Genomic DNA, 19592 nt, shown 5'->3' with positions numbered 1-19592 from the left:
CGCTGTGGGTTTTCTGAGAGAAAAAAATTAGATTTGATGTCTCTTAGGCGTTTTGTGCTGCACTGAAGTCTGTCATGAGTCATCTCCTGCCTGATCTTGACATATTAGTCTCCAAAATTGTTTTCCTGGCTGAGGTCAGGGTCTCTTGAAGGTTTCAGTCTGTTTCTGTATCAGCAGGTTGTTCACACTTTCTAAAGACTAAATGTGTTTTTACTGTCTAGAGAGGATTATGAGGCTTTGTTCTTCTGAGTATCCCTGTCGGAAGGACTGGAAAGTGGTTTTAAGGTTGCGGTGGTAAAACTTGATCCCTCAGGATGTGGTGTGGGATGTAGATTGCACAGTGGTGAGAGGAACATCCCAGGGCAGAGTCTGTCATTGCAGTGCTACTGCAGAGCAGCCCTCACCCTCTGCTGATAACTGCGGCAGGAGAAAATGGGGTGTAGAGGAAGGACCCTTCGAGTGGCCAAAGCAGACCTACCTGAGAGAGCTGAGGAGGCAGAGCTCACTTTCCAGCAGACGAAAGGAAAGTGTTGCTGGTTGCCCTGGGCTCTGAGGAAGGTAAAACTCCAGAGTTTTACTGCCCGACTTGCAAAAGTCTACCTCATCTCCATCACGTTGTAAAGAGCTCCGGGAGATGTGGTAGCTACTCAACCCCCCATAGCAACACAGGGAGGTTGGAGACCAGTTAAGGGATTAGGAAAATTGATTGCTTAAATTGCCCAAATAGTGTCGTGGTAGCCAGAGCCAGACGCAGTTCCGACTCAGCAAGGATGGGCTTCACACAGATGGCACAGGTGTGTTTTCAAGTGGAGGCTGTGGTTTATAAGGCAAACACAGAGGGGATGGATCAGCTGGCAGGGAGGGAACTAGTGTGGGTAGACTCGAGTGCTTTTCAACAGATAAACCCTTGGGGCTTGGCTGTGTCACGAGAGAACAATCAGGACAGCAGTGCTCAACTCTCAGTACCTGTTGGTTGCAGTTCAGGTGAGTGCATTGCCTAACTGTGGCAGGGCTGAGCTGATGTGCATCCTCCAAGGGAAACCAAATCCCTGCCTGTGGGATTTCTTTGTCCAGGTCAACAGGAGTTGCTGTGACTGCCAGTGCTTGACTTTCTACTAAAAATTGCCTCCTGTAGGCTTGAAGACAAGAACACACTGTTGTATATGTCACTCCTTGGTATATCCCAGTCCACATAAGTTTTAAGGAAGAGAGAGACAGTGTTAGCAGCGTTTTGAAACCTCTTTTATATTTAGGCTCTCACAAAATTTTGTAGACACACCTGATCTGTTACCTAAAGTGCATTTAGAAAAATCTTTTGGGATTCCTAAAGTTATTTTGGCAGCAGGGGGAAAACAAAGGGCTGAGGCTTACTGTGAAAGAGAAGAGAAAAATAAAGGAGCAGACAGAGGTATCATCTAAAGTCATTGTAATGTTTTTCAAAGTATCTACCTCCTTGTGTTTCCTTGTTTCACTGGGGTGAAATGGGACCAAAGTAGCTGTGCCTTCACTGACAGAAGCACCATCTGTGGCAGGCCTGTCCTTTGTTTGCTTCTAAGGAGTAACCAGGAACATAACTAGAGCTCCAGGGCACCTGTCAAAATGGAGTTAAACCCAATTTTTGTGAAAAGAGTTAAAACTTCCCCATTATCTGACTGAGAGTGAGAACTAGGGGTTTAACTACAGCCACATGCAGACTTTGGCATGGAGTGGCAGACTCCAGGGTTTGTCATCCGTTTACCTTAGTGTCATGCTTGCCAGATAAACAAGGAGAAAATGTTTTCCTTTCTCCTGATACTGCTACACTGCCTGTGCAGTACTCAAAAAGTTACAGCAAATGTTACCCAGCTTTCAATGAGTAATGACTCAGCTTTAACAGGTATTGTGGATGAGTTTGGATTTTTTCTCAGAACAGTGAGTGAAGATGTTTCTCACATGCTGAACACCAATCTTATTTCTTATCTCTTGCAGCTCTTGGTTTTGGAGTAAGGTGTTGAGCATCCCCAGCATATCGAGAAGCACAAAGCTGCAAGATGTCGGGCCGAAGTGGGAAGAAGAAAATGTCCAAGCTGTCGCGCTCGAGCAGGGCTGGCGTGATTTTCCCTGTGGGGAGGATGATGCGCTACCTAAAGAAAGGAACCTACAAGTACCGGATAGGTGTTGGAGCACCAGTTTACATGGCAGCTGTCATAGAGTACCTGGCAGGTAAACCAAGAACTGGGCCTGGAAGTGCTGATCACACACAGAGGCCAGGGATGTCCAAGGGATGGGATGCGAACGTGGTCAGCACTTCTGAAAATCAGGCTCTGCAAGCATAGGATTTGTGGAAATTTGAGGAGGTTAATTGGCTTCTTGAAGAGACTGAGGATGGAAGTTTTCTCCTTTAGAGGCACGATGCTTGGTCACTAGCTGGAAGGGTTATTTGTTATTGTTTTGCAGAGCGAGGAGTCACATTTAAGTAGTTTCTGTCCCAGAGGAAACTGATATTAATTAGGTTTTTGATACACCTAAATGTGAGTAATAGGAGGAAAAAAACCCAAACCCACCTTGTACAGCAGTTCTGTTTTTTAAGTGAACAGAGTTTTCCTGGCTGCATTTCTCCTTGCAGGACAGTGTCAAAGTGCTATGAAATATAAAGGTTGTTCTTTTGTATTTAAAAAACCCTATGCTTTGCCTAAGTGTATAAAGAAAAGTATTTCAGGGTTTAGATCTTCCCACATACCCTGAGTTTTCTTTTGCCTCTCTGTCTGACATTGACCTCGGAGGAAGGGGCAGGTGTCACATGGTGATACAGTGTACCGTGATTCTGTGTAGGAATATTTCAGAGTGTCCTGTACTCATATCTACTCAGTTTCTTATTTAATTATGGAAAACAGTGCTTGAGAAAACTGTCAGAGCTCATGGTGCAGAGAGGATTCTGGTTCAGGTTGTTTAGGTGTCACAGATCAAGACTGAGGTGCATTAGAGAATCTATGAGGAGTCTCAGCCTGGATGGAATGAGTTGAGTGGGTTGTGTTCCAGGTGCACAGTTCATTCCCAGAGTGGCATGAAGAGGCTTGCGTGTAGCCTGGTTATCCACGTAACATCATGCTAGGTGTTACATAAGTATCTCTGTCTTTTCACACATGGAAGCCTATTCTCACTACCAGACAGTAAAAGCACTATTTCCTTTTAAAGATGTGGAGAAAATCTGAAATTTCACTGTTAAATTTTGCTAATTTCACTATTAAAATGAAATTTCTGGTGATTCCCAATAGCATATTACAGAAACTTCCATGTCTGTGCTGAGCCATTGCTGGATGAGAATTCATTATCCTTTTTAATTGTCATTTGTATTTTTCCTGAGGCTGCTCATGGAGTTGCAATGACAAAGTACTGCTTGTGTTGAAGAAACCACACTAACACAATGTGCAGAATATTGGCTCTCCTGACTTCCATCTGGAGAGGAATACGTTTTCCTTTTCCCACTCCACAGGGATCCATAGCATTCAAAGGAGTTTCTAGGATAAACACTCAGAGATGCTTATTCTGAGCTGTGGCAACTGTTACAAGGTGCAGTAATAAATTGTCAGCAGCACATCTGGTGTGTGCAGCATTTCAGTAGTGCAGACTGCATTGTGGTCAGCACTGTTTATCTGTTACCTGAACTAGAACAGTGAGTATCTGGGCTCTGATCCTGGCTAATAAGTGCAACTTAATTTAAGCCGTTAATATGACTTGAGCAGATTATGTGTGGGCCTACACTTTATTTTAGAAAAAAAAGGTATGTTTAGTCAGCCAGGCAAGAAGATTGCAAACTGTGTAGGATGTAAGTTACTTGTAAGGTACTGTTTATCTGTTACCTGAACTAGAACAGTGAGTATCTGGGCTCTGATCCTGGCTAATAAGTGCAACTTAATTTAAGCCGTTAATATGACTTGAGCAGATTATGTGTGGGCCTACACTTTATTTTAGAAAAAAAAGGTATGTTTAGTCAGCCAGGCAAGAAGATTGCAAACTGTGTAGGATGTAAGTTACTTGTAAGGTAATGCTGAGCTGCTTGGTTTTTAGAGAACCCCATCCTACCCCCCAACCCTGTACAGAATTGAGCAATATTTCTGAGCAAACATCTACTGCTGGAGGACAGTGGTCCTTCCAAACCAAAGTTTCTGAGCTCTGTCCAGAGTTTTGTTTGGAAGTATTACAAAGGTGGAAAGTTTAGTTAAGAAAGCAACATCTAACCCAGCTGAAGTATTTGTCCCTGATATTTTTTGGAAGTAAAGTCTCTTGGTTTGGGAAGCCTGTAGAAATACAGTGTGTTTTTCCAGGGCTAATGTCAAAGGGGCTATTATGTGTCAGACTGGTAAATTTTCTGATACTTCCTGTTACAAATGTCATTATTTTTTTGTAGCTTGCAGCAATGAAGTGGTGGTTGCTGTGGATGAAAGGCTGCAGGCAGAGCAACTGCATCAGGCCACACCTGGGAGGGGGCAGTAAGGGGGTCTGGCTCTTCAGCTGTTTAGCAGAAGCAGGTCAAACCATATTTTTTGTTAGGTTAAAACATTTGTGAGAACTTCTCCTCTAAACCCCTGCTTGTTGCTCTGCATTTCAGCAGAGACATGATGCTTTACAACGGGGAAAGTGTGTTCTCTGCTATCTCAGAGAAATCTTCTCTCTTTGGCCAGGCTCTAACTTTGATAAAACACAGGTTGCTCCAGCCTCTCTTAGCTCCCAGAACAGATCATAACACTGTGGGGAGCTGATGGTTATGGGAGAAGAATATTGATGCCAGAGACAGAGCCAGGGATGGATTTGGCTAGTGGGGAGAGCTGGACTCATGTGCGCTAGGCAAATAAAATGGCAAGGAGTGTCCAAAAATCCTACCAGGAAGCTGGAGAGTAAAGTTGGAAAAACAGGGTGTAGGCAAAGGATTGGATGGAAGAGGTGCTAGTAATGAAGAACCTAGGAGGGAAGGTTGAGCCTGAGTATTACTACGGCTGAGAAGAGTAGATGGGAGAAATGACACCTGTTGAGGAAGGGCAACTTAGAAGTCTCAGGTGTGAATTGCCAAGGAAAGGAGAGTGGGTTACGGAGCTGGGGGAGCAAGCCATGGCTGGGACAGGGGCAAGGTGGATGAGGCTGGAAGGGTCAAACAGAACGTGAACCATCTGGTTGCATTCATGGAGTGCCTAGCATGGACAAGCTGATCTCCAGCGAGGGATCAGCCACGTGTGGTCGGTGGTTAGCCTGTATCTGTTGCCCTGAGGCATGGAGCCTCTTGACTAACATCATCTGGATGGTGCACATGCATTTGGGGCATCCTTACTCCCAGTCACGTGGTTTACACTGACTTTTGGCTTCGGTATGTGTTCTGTGTCACTAGATCCCCAGTTTTTGCCGTTGTAGGCAAGACATTGTGTTTGCACCCCAGAGCCGTTACCAGCCCCAAATCTGCACTTTGGCTCAGCAGCCCCGTTGTTAAGATGCTGGCAAACACCACAGTGTACCTCAGGAAGAGGTACTTTTGCCTCAGCCAATTAGCTGGTGTGAAGAAGATCTCATGGGTGTTCTGAGCCTTTCTTTTAAAACTATGCTGGTTTATATCTTAGGCTGGAAAATGGCATTGCAAAACTGCAGGTTAACTCCTGTGCAGAAGGTCCTACTTCACAAAGCAGGCTGAGCTCTGCTGAACATACAGCTTTAAGCCTGACTAGCATGCTTTTAGTTCCCAGACACTCCAAATCTGTTTATCCATCAGCTAAGGAAACCTGTTTTTTTTCTGTATGTCACCGGATGAGAAGATGTAATCCCATTCAGGTCATAGTTTGGCTGCTGCTCGTGTCAGCTGACAGAGAGTTACATTCTTCCCTGGTCTTAGTGCTTATCAAAGAGGAGAAAAGGCTCCTTTGAAAGTACCTTGAAAATAAGTGTTGGGTAGAGTCAGCAGATAGCTCTGGGCATTACTCTGCTGTCTGCCTGAGTATCACAGTGAGCTAGTTTGCTCGTAGCCACCTGCACTGTCTGGATTTGGATTTGTGCTTCTGGTGTGGAGGTATCTTTGTGGATTCTGAGTCTTGAGGGAAGCAAGGTTGTTTCAGATGTCACTTTAGTTCTTAATGCCTGCTGCTGAGAGCACGCAAAGTAACAGCAGCTCATGGCTGAGAATGCCAAGCTGCCTGATTTCAAGAGAGCTATAGGACATTATTACAGGACCTGTATTCTTAGCCTGATCTTAGAATTTGGGTAACCTCAGCTGTGGAGAAATGTAAAGTACTTTCTTTAGGGATCTGTTACTATCTGCAGAGGATGTGATAACAGAAGCCTCCAATTCTGATATTGTATTTTGCAAGTGCCATTTTATATTCTTAAGACTGAGTGCCTTCCTTCACCTTCAGAACAACGTGCATATAAACCATCATTAGAAGGATGCAAGTAGTTGGCATCCTTTGGTAAATTATATACATATTCCACAGTCTGCCATGTATCACCTCTCCTTGGATTCCCTTCTTTCCGATGTCCTGGGGTGGATGGCTGGCATTTGAGTGTTCTGCCTTTTTTGCTCTCAACATTAGGCAGAGGACATTTGAGTGCACCATCAGGATGCTGCTGGCCAAAGAACCCAAACCTGGGGGAGTGGGGTGAGCACACGGGTAGCAGGATGTGCCTGTTGTTGGCATACCTGAAAGAACTTCAGTTCCTGCACAGGTAAGTATGTGTTGGCTTTTGGTGTTGGGTTTTTCTTCCCCCTGATGCAATTTACCTCTGCTATCAGCACACATCTGCAAAACCCATTACAGAAGCCTGGGTGTCTTTTCTTGCTCTATGCTGGTCTGCACAATGGATGGAATCTGTTCCTGCTGTCTGCTGCTGCTCCACTGGCAGAGGTCTGGGAGAAGGTCTGAAACTTCAGCCCCATGAGGGTGAATATAACTGGATTGTGCAGGATCTCTCTTCAGACTCCTCCTTTAAAATCTAGGACAGACTCTGAGAATCCCTGCCCTAACTTTAACTGTGAATATGCATGTAGTTAAAAAAAATGCTTTTACATCTCCAGAATTCAGTTAAATATGTGTTCTGTGCAGCAGTGAGGAATTTGTACTCTTGTTATTGGAAGTAAATGAAATTGAAAGCTTGTGTTTTTCCCATGAGCCAAGAGCTCATGGGATTTTAGCCAGGCAGCATTATGTACATTTCCACTGGGTTTTTTATGGAAGTTCTTGTTTTTGTAATAGTTACAGTTCTTTATTTAGTTTCTGAAAAGGAGTAAGATAACATTAGGAGCATCAATAAGATACAACAGGGCACCGATGTTCTGTGATTGTCACAGCACTGTTGCTATGTTCATAGCCCCATGCAAATACAAACCCAAAACCCACAAGACAGGGACACTGGGTGCTGTTAAAATGAAACAAAGTGTGAATATGGCTTTTATGATTATTTGGGAAAAAAAAATCCTTCACCTTCCTTCTCTTAGATGAGAAATAACTTTAGGGGCCAAACTGTGTAAGTTAATGAACTATACTTAATTATACAGTTCAAATAAACTCAGGAAGATGTGTCTATGTTTCTATTATTTTCTGTAATAATTAGGAAAAGCTCAGTGAGTTCAGTTGCAGTATAAATGTTACTGCAAATTCAGAGAAACTGTTTTTGGAGTGACCTCCTGATTCCAGAGATGTTGGAGGAACTTTCCATCAGCATTTCATGAGCTGAAGCTCTTACACTGTGTCTCCTTCCTGCATCTGAGTGAACCCTTCATACCTCGTTCTGAAACAAAGCCTCTCACAGATGGTCAGTGCCCTGTAGTGCAGAGTTGCAGCAGTGCCTAGCTGGTTTGTTGGCTTTCAGAGTGTTCCTTCAAATGCACCTCAGTCTTCATCTTGCCTGGTCCTGAGAATCCTTGCTGCTGGTCAGACCTGTCTGTGCTAGGTTTGGGGCTTCACTGCATGCTGGGCTGTTCTCTTGTTACAGGGCTGCTGCTGAATTTTGATGGGCTGTTTTACATTTTTATAGGATGTTTCTTGGTCTTTTTGATAGAGAATTGCAACTTGGATCTCTAAAGGAAATTATGTGAACCAAACTTAGCATGTTTTCTGCTAACTGTAAAGGACAAATTATCTTACGTAAATTTACAAATACCTTGAGTGTGGTTTGATTTCTGCCTTCCTTGTGGCAAAGACCCTTTAAATCCAGAAACATCCCTGAAAAGGTAAATGAGTATTGAAAAGGGATGGGTATTCAGCATGTACATCAGCTGCATTTTCGTTACTCATTTATTTCTCAATGTGTTACAGCTGAAATCCTAGAGCTAGCAGGAAATGCAGCACGAGACAACAAGAAGGGAAGAATTGCCCCCAGACACATCCTCCTGGCAGTGGCCAATGATGAGGAGCTGAATCAGGTACCTGTTTGCGTTTCAGCGTCGGAGGTGTGTGCTGTGCATGACTGCAGCTGCTGCCACACAAGGGTAGGCACAGTCTCATCTGACACGTGAAGGAGAGTGCAGTTAGTAGAGCAGAAGACAAGATTGTGCCCTCTTAAATAAAAGTGAGCAAACCCAAAAGTTCTGAGATAGCTCATCTTGAGTCTTAGGGATGTAAATTTTGCTTCTTTTGTAGCCTGTGAGTCGTGTTGAAGGGGGTTGACTTGATGCTTAATTTTCTCCTCAGGGACATCCAGTGCTTAAATAAAATGTGCCATATACAAGACTTTTCCCCAAAAGCTGTAGTAATGTGTGTTATACTGGCTGTGAGGCTGACCTTGGGCAGGGATCTGGCTCACTCTCTGCTACTGCTCTCTCCACATCCATTTCCCCGTTAGTATCGAGACTGAGGTTTGCAATGCTCTGACTCACAGGATCGTTTGTGGGATCACCTCTGCTAAACTTGTTGAGTGAGAAGAGAGAGATCATGTCAGGTCTGTGAATTGGACTATTCAGGGGTGCCAAAAAGGCTCAGTCAGCATCAGAGTATCTCTCCTTGGTAGGCCCTGTGTAAAGATTGATGACATCATTCACACCTTGAAAGACTCCTGCACTTAATTTGACTGCTTCAAATAATGAGAGTGCGGTGTCCATGAAGTCATGTAGCTCTGTTTTCAGTCAAGGGGACTGAAAAGTCAAAACAGAAGCCAGGAGAGAGGGGGAAAGCCTGCTGAGACTACCAGCACTGTCCCAGCTGTGATTCTGGTCACTGGCCTGGAAACTGGAATCTGTTAAGGTTTAGCCGGACTTTGTCCTGCAGATAGTATCACAGCCCATTTCTGTTGTTCACCTCTAGAAAGCATGTCCTTGGGGCTTTTCCGTGCTTGCCCTGCTGGAGGGATCCTGTGACCAGCCCTTCTCTGAGCAGGGCCGTGGTGCAGTCACTTTTTTTATGTAGCCCACAGGTACCTTTCTTCTTTTACCCTTATGCACTGCCTGTGAGTCAGCAAGGACAGGTTTACACAAAGACCAGCACTGGATGAGAGAAGAGCAGTTGTACAGCTCCAGAGTTCTCCAGGATGTGCTGGCTGACTTGTCACCTGCTTGTCTCTGTTATTGTGGACTTTCTCCCTAGCAGTTTTGTGGTGGTGCAGGCTAAGAGGATCTGCAATGTGCTGCTTCATGCTGCTTCTTCTTGCAGTTGCTAAAAGGTGTGACTATTGCAAGTGGAGGTGTCCTGCCCAGAATTCAGCCCGAGCTTCTAGCCAAGAAACGCGGTGCCAAAGGCAAATCTGAGACCATCCTTTCCCCTGCTCCTGAGAAGAAGGGGAGAAAGTCCATGGTGAACAAAAAGAGTGGGAAAAAGGCAAAGTCTCCCAAGGCTCGGACATCCAAAAAGGTAAACATGAGGCAGGTATGGGTTCAGTGTCACCTCAGCAATGCTTTCTTGATAGCTGTGTAGAATCTCTTTATCTCAGCACTAACTTTTTGGCAGTGAACTCCTGCTCCTAAAACAAAGGAAGCTGAGTCTTACAACATTTTCTGCTCAGGGCATGTTATGCCTTCAGCCTTGTACAGTTACTGAGGTGGTGGTAAAGTTCTTTCACTGTCCAGAGAACTTGTCCTGACATGGTATGTCAGTGCGAAAAGCTCTTTGTTTCGCCTGTTCTGAGCTGTGGTGTTGTTAATGGTTTTTAAAAGAAGAATAAATCAGTCAGAACTTGACCACTGTAGCCTTCCCTTATGGCTGTCGGTCCTCTGTCACTATCCAAAGTGGTTTGATTTGGTAAAGCAGTAACCCAGACCACGCTTCCTTTGTCATTCCAGAGCTTGCATGTTAAAACACTGCTGAGTGTTGGGTATTAAGCTTTGAGTTAAGCTTTTAAACTTGCAGTAAGCACATTTTCCTGGAGGCCTCTGAGCTTTAATACAGTTCTGTAGTTGAGAACGTGCAGAAATGACTTCTAAAAAGAAAACAGAGCTGCTTAATAGGATGTTTGCCAGGCTGGCTCCGTGTATTGATCTCAGCTACCACCTTCCTTTGAACTGTGCACATGCAGAGTCTGGACTTGTGAGGAGGAGTTAGCCTCTTGACTTGTCTTAAAGCAAACACTGAGAGATGGGAGGAGATGTTCTTTTGCCCTCGAGGACTGGTAGGTTTGCTGCTCCTGGAGCTAAGCAGCAAGAAGAATTTATGATCAATTAACTGAGACTTAATGAGTATTTTTCAGGTCATAAAGTTGTTTTTTCTTCAGATTGGAGCATTTGACTGGATTTCTAAGTTCACTTTGTTTTAGTATGAGGTTCTGCTCCATTAGCAACAAAAATAAACTCGCACACAATGACCCATAGATACAACCTTAATTGTGAGTAAATCTGCAGATGGGTGTGGGTGCCCTGACTCTGAATGTGTCTGCAAACATATGCGATGCCTCAGATGAACCACTGATGTTTTAGCATTGTATAAACAAATCTCTGTAGTTGCATAATCTTTGGGGATTAAAAGTGATCTGAGAAGATGAGATTTATACTAACTGATTCGATTATTAAATCATGGTAGATGTTGATTTTTTTTCTCTCCCCTCAAATAGAACAAACAAAAGGACAATGAAAAAGAAGGAGCTTCAAATTCAGCATCTGAAGACGGACCTGGGGATGGTTTCACTATCTTGTCCTCCAAGAGCCTTGTGCCAGGACAGAAGGTAACACAAAGTGATAACAGGTTGGGATCACAGCAGTGCAGACTAGCACAAACAGAAGGATGCTCTTGATCGAGCATCACTACAAAATCTTCTCTATGTTCTCCTTTAGTGATCCCCAATTGAAGACCAAAACTCACGCAAGTCATGGACAAGGTCTCAAAAATACATAAGCAGATAAAAGATCTCTGAGAGCAGTGCTGGTCAGTCAGTCCATCTGTAGAGAGCTGTACGCATTCATTTCTTGGCCTGAGCTGTACTGGAGTTCTGTTGTGTTTAAACTCGGCTGTGATGTGCTGACACACTGCCAAAACAGGTTTAACCTTCTAGGGTGTCTGTTACTTAAAAAAGAGTATTTCTGGGCCAGGTCTCAGGTCACTCAGAACTTCCATGTGCTGCTTTTTGCTGTAGAAGTTGGTGCCCTATCCGAAGGTGGGCTGAGGAACTCTGTTCTTGTGGTGTGACAGCTGCAAACCTCACTGGAGCTGCAGGGAATGCCAACAGCTCAGTCTCAGCAAGGGCTATAACATCTTGCCTGCCAGATGTACAAAGCTGTCCCCCCACAACACATGTCCTTGCTGTCCCATCAGCTGTCTGCTCTGTATGGATTACTTTTTTTCCCCCTCTGTACACCCCAAGAACAAGAGGGTGTTTGAACCCTCTGAATTAAAATGGAGTTTTCCTTACAGATTTAGCCATGGAGATATACTCAAATTTTTTATTATTTATGCCAGGAAGGGGTAGTTAACTAATGGGATTGTGAAGCCTTTATAGACTAGGATAGTGCTCAGCCCATCAGCCTGCAGCAGTAGTTCACTGGGGGCAAGTGCTTCTATAGGAGAAACTTTTCAATTTCAGTATTTTTCTATTTAAAGGAAAGCATTTCTAAAATCAGCCTTTTCTCTTCCAAGTGTGATGCTAGAACCTTAGTTTTCCAGCAGCAGCTTCCTCTGGAGCAAGCTCACAAGGTGTGTGCCTGTCACAAAATAATCTGAGTGATATGCGAGTTACTAATTACAAGGTAAAAATCAAAATCACACACATTGAACAGAAAAAAATCTAGTGATCTCTGGGAGGCTGAATGAAGCCTTCCTTCATTTTAGGTTTTTTGGTATGAAAATGGTTTTGCACTCAGGTTATGATTTTTTTTCCCTACTCCCTCATTGTTATTTTGCAGCTTTCTCTGACACAGAGTGACATCAACCATATTGGCTCTATGAAAGTAGAAGGCATTGTTCACCCTACGACTGCTGAAATAGACCTCAAGGAGGAAATAGGTGAGGCTCTGCTGCAGGCAGAAAAAGCAGATCTCGAGTTGGAGCAGTAGCTGGTCTACTGGTGTCTTGCTGAGATCCTGTCACGTTCCATCCGAGCCTTCCCCAGGCCGTAAAATGTCACTTACGACACCTCTGAAAATCAGGCTGGATCTGACTAGGTATAACAGGCTAACACTAACTTACCTTTATTAATGGCAAGGGAAGCTCAGATCACTTGCTGCAGCACACAGGCAGCAGAGGTGTAAATGATCATTACTGCTGTCTTCATTGGCTTGTTTTAGTATTTGCCTCGGGAATTTCTCTGGCAAAATGTAGATACTAATAAAACTTTTAATGATGCTTTTAATTGTAGGCTATCACGTAATGTAGAAATACTCATGTGCAAAGCCTTGTGGTGCTCATGTGAAATAAGGAACTGTTATTACAGGTGTGGAAATCGAGGCAGGAGGGAGGTAAAACTATTCAGTCACATGGGGGGCACTGAATCGATTGTCAGACTGTTGATGATTGTTTTGTAGCCACCAAGACCTTTGCTGGCATCCCAGCTGTGCTTGTTTCAGCAAGTGGTAGGGTTTGTGTATTGAGTTGATACTAGAGGCTGAAGATCTGAGTCCAGAAAATCCCAGTTTTCACTGGTTGAGGGTAGGTCTGAGTAAGGTAGCATTCCCACAGGTACTTAAATTGAAGTGACTTCCAGTAACAGCATCCAGGGCTCTTCAATAAAAGCAAACTTTACCTGTGTGTAGGCAGAGTGGTGAATACAGACATCTGCTGCTGATGGAGGGGGTGGGATGAGATGTGTGTAGTGCTCTTTTACACAATGTAGAGTTGCTTTTCCATGCTGATACTCCGAAGCCAAGGCACACTGCTCTGTGTTCTTGCAGGCAAAGCTTTGGAAAAGGCTGGAGGAAAAGAGTTTTTAGAAACAGTGAAGGAGCTTCGCAAATCTCAAGGACCTCTGGAAGTTGCTGAAGGTAAAAGGATGCTGTGCTCTCTTTTGGAAATGGTTCATTTTGTGTGTCTTTGCTCTGGACATTCTGACCTCTCCTTAATTATAAATGTGCCTGTGCTTCTGTGATGTAAATGTTCCTTCTTCAAAGCTGTTGCTGATCTGGACAGCCTGCTGAGAGAGGAAAAAGGAAGAATAGGATACCTGTGTGCTGTGCACATCCTGTCTTAGGGCTGAGTAATTTATCTTGGGCATTTTTGTCTGTGGGAGTCCAAAACTTAAAGAAACTTGTGCTGTCACCTGTGTGCCATCTTTCCTGTCATTTGTACTGCATACCTTTTTGAGGCTTAGAAATAGCTCAGTCTAACACCTGAGGCAGAAGAACAATTAGTGGTATTTTATCAATTATTCTGTTCTATGCATATTTGATGAACAGTATAGCCCAAAAAGTTACTGTACACTGACCACAAAGATGTGACGTGTTCTTCAGAACTTGCAGACTCTTAGGGAGAGCAATTGCTGCTCTTCTCTCAGGCACTACAGCTGCATTATAGAAGTACAAATTACAGCAGAGCTCCCTTCAGGGTCCAACACACCTCTAGCAGTGAATGGTTTGGGCCTTGAGATTGTGCCTTCCTTTGTGGACAGAGTAACCCTGATTTGTAGGGGTTGAAGGTGGCTGGAAGATAGATGGGCAAAAGTTACAATATGCCTTTTTGGGCTTAGTGTCTCAATACTCAGAAAACAAATGCTTCAAATAGTCTAGTTTTGGAACTTTCCTACATGAATAGCCTGGTTTGATAGTCTGAAATGATACGGAGATTTTTGTATGAGGCAATTTAATTCACTTTCACATTGAATCAAAAATATATGCTATAATATCGAAGTAAACTGCTCTTCTCTGTCAACATCACTACCTAACTAGAGGGTAGACTCTTTTTATGCTGTTAAGGCACCTGGTTGGAATTCAAGTAGCCCATAATTCATATGTGCCTGCAGCAGAATTCCTCTCTGATGGGGGGACAAGTGAATATGTTCAAGCTTTTCATCTTTGGGCTTTAACAGCACCGCTGATTTCAGTGTTCAACCTGATATTTCTAGGACCCAGATTTCCAGTACTGCTAAGGGTACCAATTGCAGCAAAACCAAATGGATGCCATGCTGTGGGCTCAGCAGGACCTGGAGAAATATTAGGCTTTCTGAAAAATTAATCTGGGATTCCTAACTGGACATAACTGGTGGAGACCTTCCACAGCCATCCTTGTTTTTCATGTCCTTGTCTGAAATTACTCAGCTGTCAGTGGGTCTGAGTGTTACTCCCCAGCATTCTGGAGCTGTAGTGAGGATGATGCAGGATATTTGTGCAAAGCATTCTGTGACAGCACTGCAGGAACGCCTGTCCTGGGATACTGTGCAGGGCAAGGGTTGGATACTTTGTACAAAACAAATGCAGAGGCAGAATGAGGAAGCCAAAAAACATTATTGAATAACTGAGTGCTAACCAAATGGGTCCTGGGTGCTTTGGTCTCCAGAGAAATGAGGATTGATCCCAAAAGTTGTAATGAGACAGGTGATGATAGCAAGTGAGCCACTGTGGCGTGTTTTAATCCCAAATGTGTTTCTTTGGAGAGGTAATGTGATTAAGGAAGCATGTTGGGTTGAGAGGTCATTGCAGGGTGGTTTCTGCTTGAGACTAAGTGTTATGTTTTCGTTTGTGTTAGCTGCACTTACTCAGTCTAGCGGCCTAGCAGCAAAGTTTGTCATCCACTGTCACATCCCACAGTGGGGCTCGGACAAGTGTGAAGAGCAGCTCGAGGAGACTGTAAAGAACTGCTTAACAGCTGCAGAAGACAAGAAGTTGAAGTCTGTGGCTTTCCCCCCGTTCCCCAGTGGCAGGTATGGCTGTGCAGGAGGATTCTGTGTTGGGTAGCAGTGGTGTGATTAGCTGTCAACTGCTGCTGTGAGAGAGGTGCCTTCTGCTCTGTGACCCTGCCTCTGCTGCCATCTGACACTGTGCCCTTCCAGGTGAAACCAGCCTGAAGTGCAGTGTTGGCATGAAACTGCCAGAAAGCTTTTCTGTAGAGAAGTTCGCTGGCCTACAGGAGAGCTGAGTGGGCTTGCTGTGTTTTCTACTGCTAGACAGTCATTTTTATTGCTCTGCTATGGGCCTGTACACCTCAGGTTTTGTGTCTCTTCATTTTGCTGTGGGGAGTCTTATTAAAACCGCATTTGTACCAGTAAGATCATACCAGCATGATACTGAAGGCAGGTAACAACGATGCAGCCTGAGCTGGGCAGCTGTGGGGTGTTCACGTAAGTCACCCTGAGAACGTGTGTTAAACAGACTAGTCACACAAAATACTTCCTTTCAGAAGAAAGTCAGTGCTTCTCAGATGTAAAATCTGCTTCAGAAAGGGAACTATGAAACGAACTGTGAAGCTACAAATTCCTTTCTCAGTAACCAGGAAACAAAATGTGCTTGACTCAGAAATACAAAAAATACCTTTCCTCTCCCCATTATTACAAAGGGCAGCTTTCAGAAATGAACTGTAGCTTTTAAGGCCAATAGAAACAGTTTCCAGACCTCATGTCTTCTGTGAGCATGGAATAATCCCTTCCTGGACCACTGGTCTTAGTGAAGATCCTTCTGCAGCTTGGTTCCATTTGACTCTCTATTGCTCTTAAAAGTACTCCTGCTAACAGAAAGCAGAGTAAGTCTCACCAGGTGCTGCTGCTTTGCACTTTATTTATCAGAGGATCTCAACATGTTCTGAAAAAAGACATAGTGTTTCAAGTAAGACTTGATGGCTTTGCTGTCCTTTCATTCTACCTACACATCTGGCAGGAAGTGCTGGTTTTGTGGGGTGAGCCGGAATTATGCTACATCAGTTCTGTGAGTTTTCATCTTTCCAGTCCCACCTTGGGGCTGTTTACAGTAGCAGTAGGTGGGATATCTCAGTTGTGCCAATCTTTTTGATGGTTTTCAATATAAATATGAAAAATAGACTGAAATCACTGAGTAAGGAGAAGTGAGAAACACTAATCTTGGAAATAAAAACAAGTGCACATCACAGTGCTGTTAGAGAGGGGAAAAAAACACTGCAGAGACAGTTCTGAATGCATTTAGAAGAAACACTAAGTTTTTCAAGTGTAAGGATTGTTGGGTATTCTGTAGCCCCAACACCTGTGAGCTCTCAGGATAGGTTAGACCAGCTTCTTTCAGAAGCAGTTAGTAATCCTGCCTCAGAGGAAGGCATGGGCTGCATTATGCTGGATTTGGCATGGATTTAAGTTCCTCTGGAGTGTTAGCATTCAGTAGAATATAAACAGGACTTGAAAAGTCCACTTTTAGTCCAGGTTGTAGGTTAGAGAATATTGCCATCAAAATGAGTGGGTGAACACATCTCAGCCTTGATTTGGCTTGGAGTTACAGTCTCAATTATTTTCACCAGAGTCTCAGGCAAAGTATTTTTAATGACAGAGTGGGGAAGACAGCTAAGTAGGTGATGTTTTGGTTTGGGTTTTTTTCAGCTTTCAGCTGAAAAAAGTCATCCCTTGAACTTTTTAGCCTGCCCAGCATGGCATGCAAAAATTTAATTCTAAGGATGAGCAGTAAAAAATGCTATGTGTTTATAAGAAGTATATGCAAATGAAAGCAGCATCTGTGCCAGCAAGGAAGCCAATGCAGCAGCCTTGCGGTTTGCTTCTGGATTCACACCGTGGCTGGTACAGTTCTGGCTCGTTCCTCTCAGCGTCACATGTGCAAAGTGCTTGCCCAGGAGCCCCACACTCACCTGTTCTCTTTTCTTCCCCTACCGCACAGAAACTGCTTCCCAAAACAGATGGCAGCCCAGGTGACCCTAAGAGCTATTTCCACCCATTTTGACAGCACCAGCTCTTCCTCCTTGAAGAACATTTACTTTCTGCTCTTCGACAGTGAAAGCATTGGCATCTATGTGCAAGAAATGGCCAAGCTAGACACTAAGTAGCAACAGCAGCCAAATGAAACTTTATTTTTCAACAAACTTGAGTAGTGTTAAAAGCATTAGAGGTGGGTTTTATTTTTTCAATGTGATGAGGGGAGGTGGTAGTAATAGTGTGATGTGTTGTGACTTGCTGAAGAGCTGTGACTAGAGAAGAGAGGGGTTTAGTCCAATTTCTTCATGATATCAGCATCCTCTAGCCATTTTTACCACCTTAAGCCATGAGTTACCATCTGTAGTGTAGGAGTTTTTATAGAGTTATCTCATTTTAGATTTGTAGTGATGTTTTCTTCACACACACATACACGCGCACACACACACTCCACTTTAAAGAAAACTCTTAAAAATGTTCTGCTCCCTTTTCCCCTCACTTCAGGGTAGATTGTAAACTTCTGCCTTCAGCCCACAGAGAGGAGGAAAGGATTGTAGAAGTGATGCACAAGCAGCTTCTGTTCTGCTTTTAACTCACAATAATATCTGTAATGACTGAGAATATTTCATGGTGATTTTGTTTGTTTTATAAGAAAAAAAGAAAAAGATGTGTCAAGTGTGGTTATTGTTATGAACCCTAATGTTGCTCTGGAAATTTCTCACCCTAAAAAAAAGGAAAAGGGAAAAAAAAAAGCAGCATCACCTGAAGTAAGTGCTTGCTGTATCACAACCAGCAGTTCTGGCTGAAGTGATGTAATGAAAGCTGCTGCAGAGATTTTGGCACAGAGCTGCATTACATTCTGTTTGTTTGGATTTCTGTATGTTTGTTTGGTAATCTGTATGGATTACCATAGCCCCTTCCAGGCTTTAGGGAGGCTTTTCCCCAGCAGCACTGGGAGCCCTTCTTCTTGCACACAGAGCAGGTTCCAAATCTGTAAGAGGCAGGTACTTCTAAGGAGAGCAAGAATAGAGAAGGCATGGGGGAAAACCAACCCCACATAACAAACAAACCGCAGAGATTCTGAAAATCACAGTGTTTGTTGTTAGGAATCAGAGTAAACCAGGCTTCTCACCCAGAGCTGTCTCAGCAGGGAAGTCAAAGAAACAGTCCTTCCCTGGTTTTTAGCATGTGCAATTCCTGTTAGTACCCCTGCTAACAGGTGACTTGAGGAGATGCTGCAGGAGACAGTATCAGTCAGTCCAAGTGACAGAAGTGCACCCTCAGCCTCTTCCAGTTGCTGTATTCCTTGCTGGTTTGTTACTGGTGCTCTCTTAAGAGGGCATTGTCTGTCTCATCATTTTCCAGCTCCTGGAGACTAACAGGTCCTGGCTTTTAGCAGTGGTCACCAAGAGACATCCCACATAGTAACTGCTCACCTGGCCTATGCCATCATTCCTGCCCATGGAAAACAGGGATGATAGTGACCTTGGAAAGGAGATGTAGAGGTTTAAGTTAGGCTGTTGCTGTCCAGGTCCCCTGCATCCACATGGAACAGCTTTCAACATAGTTACGGTAAGTGTTTACATCAGTTGCTTATGGAGGAGACCCATCACCTATCTAGATTTTTGAGACTAGATAGTTCAGTTTGCGGTTGTTGTATAGTTTAAGGGGAGAAAGTCATCTCATTGTTCCTGAGATTCAGTTGGACAGTAAGCAATTTAAGGAAAGACAATAAGTTTGATGAATAGCAGACTTCCACCAGTAGATTTATCAGGACACAAGATGAGCTCAACATCACCACAGTGTAGATAGAGGGATGTAAGGAGGAGCAGGGAAAGGCTGAGGAGGTAGCAAAGGTCCCTGGCACAGGGAGTGGAGAAGATTGACTGTAAAAAGGACGTCCAGATCATGTTCTTCTACAGCATGGAAATTGCCCTGGAGACTTCTGGCTCCTGTGGCATTCCAGATACATATAGCTGCTGGCCACGTGGATAAACATAGCTGCTGTGCACACTGCAGTGCTGTGAGCTAGCAGAGCTGCCCCCATGGTCCCCTGCACCCCCTCTGCTCCTCATCCCTCCCCCAGTGAGCTGCAGCCCAGTGCCGAAACCTCCTCCCCGTGGGGTCCCCAGCAAAACCTCCCCAGCCTCATGGGTGGGAGACAAGGAAGGAATTTGGATCTTTCCTGAGAAAAGCAAGACCTGGACTCAGGATCGCCACCAGAGGATGCAGCTGGCTCTGCCACGGGGACATGAGACACGGGACAGGCGTGTCCAAGTCCAGCACACCCTCCCCTTGGCCACGGGCAGGAAGGGCTTGGGTACTGGGGAAGGAGATTGAAAGGGCTGGGGGGCCTTCCTGTGTCCCACACTCTTCAGCCTGGAAGAGAGCTGGGGGGGAGGAATGGACCAGCT

General features: G+C 44.3%; 1 protein-coding gene across 2 annotated transcripts; it reads left to right on the top strand.

Annotated features, from left to right (window-relative positions):
- Window positions 1-1978: 1978 nt before the first annotated feature.
- LOC103812118 (core histone macro-H2A.2) lies at window positions 1979-17542 on the top strand. 2 transcript variants are annotated; one of them, XM_009085124.1, is made up of 8 exons: window positions 1979-2202; window positions 8271-8377; window positions 9600-9797; window positions 11002-11100; window positions 12275-12374; window positions 13259-13348; window positions 15045-15219; window positions 17147-17542. In XM_009085124.1, exons 1-8 carry the CDS (start codon window positions 2031-2033, stop codon window positions 17310-17312), a joined length of 1107 nt encoding a protein of 368 aa, XP_009083372.1. In that variant the 5' UTR covers window positions 1979-2030; the 3' UTR covers window positions 17313-17542. The 2 variants fall into 2 exon arrangements, with proteins under 2 accessions (XP_009083372.1, XP_009083371.1); XM_009085123.1 differs by having other exon boundaries at window positions 10990-11100.
- Window positions 17543-19592: the final 2050 nt, after the last annotated feature.

This window comes from Acanthisitta chloris, unplaced genomic scaffold, assembly GCF_000695815.1.
Source record: "Acanthisitta chloris isolate BGI_N310 unplaced genomic scaffold, ASM69581v1 scaffold1322, whole genome shotgun sequence".
NCBI lineage: Eukaryota > Metazoa > Chordata > Aves > Passeriformes > Acanthisittidae > Acanthisitta > Acanthisitta chloris.
This window is presented reverse-complemented; position numbering and strand designations above follow the sequence as displayed.